Consider the following 5,000-nt stretch of genomic DNA (forward strand, 5'->3'; position numbering starts at 1 on the left):
TATGTATGCATGCATGGATGGATGGATGGATGGATGGATGGATGGATGGATGGATGGATGGATGGATGGATGGATCGGTGACTGGATGCATGGGTGGATAGATAGACAGATGAATGGATAGATCTGAGATGGATGTATAGACAGATGCATGGATGGACATCTTAATGGATGGATATGTAGATGCCTGAATGGATAGATCAATGGGCAGATGGATGAAAATGGACGGAAGGAAAGATAGATGGATGCACGAGTTAAATGGATGGCTGCCTGAGCATGGAGCGTGACGATAAGGTTAAAAGGTTTGCAAGAGTAGCCGCTCTGAGAAGAAGTAACCGCCGCTTTTTCAGCCGAGTGATTCAAATGATTGGCTCCCCAAATGAGCCCATGGACTAATAGATGGAGCGCATGATTGAGTGGGCAACGTATGTGTGGGGGTGGGGCTATCCACTGCAATATGTCTCAGGGATTTAGCTTTCCTGTACGCTCTTCCATTGGAGAGAGGCTATAGCGAAAGTGAAGTGAAAGCCCAACTGGGAAACTCCAGCTCCCATTGTCATTGTGACACAGGACTCCACAGCACACAAGTGTTCACGACACACTGCACACAACGAAATTGCATTCATGCCTCGCCCGCACAAGGGGGCAGCCCCCAATGGCGCCCCAAGGGAGCAGTGTGGCGGGACAGTACCATGCTCAGGGTACCTCAGTCATGGAGGAGGATGGGGGAGAGCTCTGGTTGATTACTCCCCCCACCAACCTGGCGGGTTGGGAGTCAAACCGGTAACCTTTGGGCTACAGGTCTGACATCCTACCTATGATTACCCATGACTGCCCACTGTGCTACTGTACCATTCAAAAGCATAGGAATGACTTTCCAATGGAATGCCCTTATGTCTAGTCAGGTGGCTACAAACAACACTTGCCAGAACCTATTAAGTTCCCATGAAAGTATTGCATGTGCCACTGCTGTGCAAATTACCCGAGGCTTTGAACTGACAACAAGAGATAAGAGCGCATGTCGCCTCAACGCCAATAACCGTAAGCATGACTCATCTGAAGTAGTATATTTCCAAGTACACGTTTGGCCACAATGATTTGATTATACAAGACAGATCAAAGCTTGTTTTCTTTCTAAAATGCAATAGCACTTCTGTTTGCTTATTTCTGTTTTTGTTGGCTGATATCAAAGCTTGGCCAACAGACATCATTAACATGTCCAGTTGAACATCTTGTTATCCATTGTTTATGGTACGCAGCTACAGGACTTGGTTTTACTGGATTCTGATTGTCTTTCTTTTTTTCTGCATTTGATCTTACATTTGAAATCGAAAATGTAAGTATAAAAATGAACATCTAAAGAACAAAGCAAAACAAAGTTGTCCCCCCTACACTATCCGGTAAGTAGAAAGAGTAGTCTTACAATGAGAAACTACAGCCAACTACTGTAAAGCAGCCCAAAAAGCAAAAGCAAAAGTCTTGAACCAGAGTGTGCAATATGGATGAAAACCATCTGCAAAGTGTGACAAAACAAAAGAGAAATTTGAGTGTTTGCAGAGAAAAAAGTAAGCCTCCCGCTGGGCTTGCCATACCCCATCAGCCTTTCCGTCGGAGGCGGTGATGACCAGCGTGTATCGATCTCTCGTCTCCCTGTCCAGAGCCTTGTCCAGCAGCAGCAGCCCAGTCCTGCAAGCATAAACACAAACAGCTGTTCACACACAGCTAAACAAACAAACAAATAAAAGGAATAATGCTTTTGTGAAGGAACCCACTGTGATATTGGCAAACTGCTGTGAAATGTGCTTGGCAAGCATAGCATGAGCTGCTCTGTGTTGGTTCCATGACACACTCATCCGTCCACTCGTGTTGGATTAAAAGGGGACTTCTGTTACAAAATTCCTTTCCACAGGCCCCAGGATCCCCAAAGAATATGGATAAAACATACCAAATAGCACTAGAATCAAGACAGACCATTCATTATTAATCCATGTGAGATTAATTATCCAATACAACACTATAGACTTGGATGCCATGTTTCTGTCTATCGTGGTGACAAGCTGTCTTTTTTGTCTCAGTGGTGTTTTTCCCTTAAAGGAAGTCGCTTTGACATCAGACGAAGGAAGGGGAAAAAAGAAAAGTTTTAAATGTCAGACGAGATGCCAAGCAGCTGGCCTTAACAAGCCTCAGTTCCTTTATATAAAATCATTTTGTCAAGTGCGCGCTCTTTAAATTATTTATGTTGCTGGAGGACTGTGCACTGTTGAGGGTTCTTGGCAAGACAAGAGTTCTTCTACTGTTACATTGTTTTTAAAAGTGTCGCACGATTTAATTGTAATTTTAGACAAGGTCATAGACAAGGATGCTGTTTGATGACTCATCTAGCCATAGCAGATAAATGAATCCCCTGTCTACCCTGCTGTTAAGATCACAACTAATAATATGCATAATCTTTTATATATGCACAAAACATGTTTATTTGGGGACAAACATAATGACCCTGATTTATCAAACTATTGTAAGACGGAAAACTTGCATACATTGTATGTGCGTTCGTCTCTGTGAAATGTTTGGCATTTATCAAATCTCATTGTGAGCACAGGAACAATAAGATCGCTACGACAGGTATTATCGTAAATATGCCCTATTAATTAAAAAATATTTCATCAATGTTGGCCTACTTTGGATACAAACCCGACGTCTCTTCCAGTTTGAATTAGTGCAGGGAGTGCCGTGTTAACTTGACATAGTAGGTCAACAACTGCATGAGACTTATTATTTAAGTCCATTTTTAAGTTTTCAAGTATTCCACTCTTAATATTTGATGGTTTCTTTGGTGGCTTGAAAAATGAGGCCCATTGTGTATGACATGTGCAATCACACAAACACAGACACAGTTCTCTATTAGGCACCATCAAAGACAAAGGAATATGAGGTCCCATTTAACATAACAGCATTAGGGCTTCCGCACACCGGCTCCGACAAAGTGCTGAGCACTGCTCAGCTAAAATTCGATTCCATTGTTTTCAATAGAACCACGCACACTGGCGCCGATGTCCGCAGACATTCTCCGATGTCGGATAGCAATTAGAGACAAGTTCTATTTTGTCGGCGCCGCCCATTGACTATCAATGCAATGTTCGGGTGAAATTGGGTTTGGGGGTCCGAATTCTGTCTGAAGCAAAAGTGCACCGCACTTTGTCAGAGCCGGTGTACGGAAGCCCTTACGCTACCCAACGGGGAACAGAGCATTTCAGTCTGTGCGTGCCCAGACAGCATTGACTGAGCAGCAGTCTGTCTCTCTCTTTCTCTTTCTCTTTCTCTCTCTCTCTCTCTCTCTCTCTCTCTCTCTCTCTCTCTCTCTCCCTCTCTCTCTCATCTGAGCCATGCAAATGAGAGTGTTGAGAGTTGCTATCCAGCCTGGTGCAGAGCAGAGGTCATTCCACCAATCTGATCTGATCCGTCTGCTGAGTTCTACTCTGATCTCCAGATTTAGGAGAGATGTTCAAGGGCCAGTGTTGGGGCTCTCGAGGTCCGCTGTCCTCTATCCAGCATTGCAATAATTCCACTTTCACTGCAATGATTCCACTCCATCCTCTCTGCCAGAGTGGCTACTCTCTACTGCTTTTTAAACAGCTGGTTTAAATATACATAAGAGTTGGTCTTGGGAGGACGTATTTGGGTTGCAGAGCAGGCAGGACTGCCTGGAGGAAAAACAAATAAATGTATAAATAAATAAAAAGAATAATACAAATAAATAAATAATTGTAATAATAATAATAAATAGATAAATAATATGGCATGCCAGCAAAGGAATGAATAAAGTATCCAATCTAAGACCTTCCCGAGAGGGTCTCTTTTACCAACTCTGTGTGAATAGCAGTTGTTATTGGAGAGGATAGTGGGTATGGTAGCAGGGCTGTACTGGGGCCAAAAGTCAGGCTGGGCATTTCCAACCAAGACCGGGCAGCTGCCGCTGTAATTTGTATAAAGGGATGCAATGCTGCTGTTGGGATACTGGAATACTTTGCAAGGGTGGTTTGATGGGCCGTTATTATATGGTGTACGTAACCACCCCACAGCGATCCTTAATTAACTGGGCTCTTTGGACCAGCCAAAATGCTGGACGGTTCTCAGAGAAGCTTGCAGTAAAGGGCCGTACACACACATCGCTGCTATTTACTAGCTTCTCGCTTGCTCGCCTACTCGCCTCTCTTTTATGGAACGTTCGCTGAAAGTTTAAGCGGCTTTAACTACCAATGAACAGACGAGAAGTACCGAACTCTGCCTTCCAATTGGTTACTCGCTTACTCGCCTCGCTCGAAGATAAAATATTTTCAACTCGGGATCCGCCCACATCGCATTGCTTGTACAGTACTCGCCTACTCGCCTGCTAGTCTCGCTGGAACACATTGACATTCTATTGAGTTCATTCGCTGAGCGAGTAACTAGCAGTGACGTGTGTGTACGGCCCTTAAGTGACCACTTCTAGTAGGAGGTCCGGGCCAAAATCATAAACAGGCCAAATGCCCTGTATGCACTATGGCAGTGTTTCTCAAAGTGGGGCGTAAGCCCCCCTGGGGGTGCGCGGAGGCATCTCAGGGGGGGCGTGTGACATCTGATTTTTTTTTTGTTTTTAAATTCCGCAAGGAAATTATTTCCTGTCTCGCCAATAAGTCAATAAGTTTAAAGCCCTCACCAACATGATATTATTAATTGTCATGAATTTGAACTGCATATGAAATGAACACACATCTGCATTCGACTGCAGTCCCTCTTTGTTCAATCTCACCAGTCACCTTTCCTTTGATTCTGCGCAGCGATCGCAAAATAAGTCTGCTGCTGCTGTTGCTGGGGGTGGGGGCTTGGAAGCATTTAGAGCCTCTGAAGGGGGGGAATGATGGGAAAAGTTTGAGAACCACTGCACTATGGCCAATCCAGGGGTGAGTTTCTCAAAAGAGAAGTTGTTAGCCTGTTAGCAACTTTGGTAGTTGCCAATGGGAAAA

The 5,000-nt window shown here is 44.2% G+C and overlaps 1 protein-coding gene across 1 annotated transcript in view; it reads right to left on the reverse strand.

The window, feature by feature from the left end:
- Nucleotides 1–5,000, reverse strand: part of pcdh15b (protocadherin-related 15b) — a 225,974-nt gene that overhangs the window by 113,252 nt on the left and 107,722 nt on the right. Inside the window, exon 17 of the mRNA XM_063220981.1 lies at nucleotides 1,590–1,683. Within this exon, the coding sequence (XP_063077051.1) occupies nucleotides 1,590–1,683 (94 nt within the window). The remainder of the gene's footprint in view (nucleotides 1–1,589; nucleotides 1,684–5,000) is intronic.

Source organism: Engraulis encrasicolus, chromosome 17, assembly GCF_034702125.1.
Source record: "Engraulis encrasicolus isolate BLACKSEA-1 chromosome 17, IST_EnEncr_1.0, whole genome shotgun sequence".
NCBI lineage: Eukaryota > Metazoa > Chordata > Actinopteri > Clupeiformes > Engraulidae > Engraulis > Engraulis encrasicolus.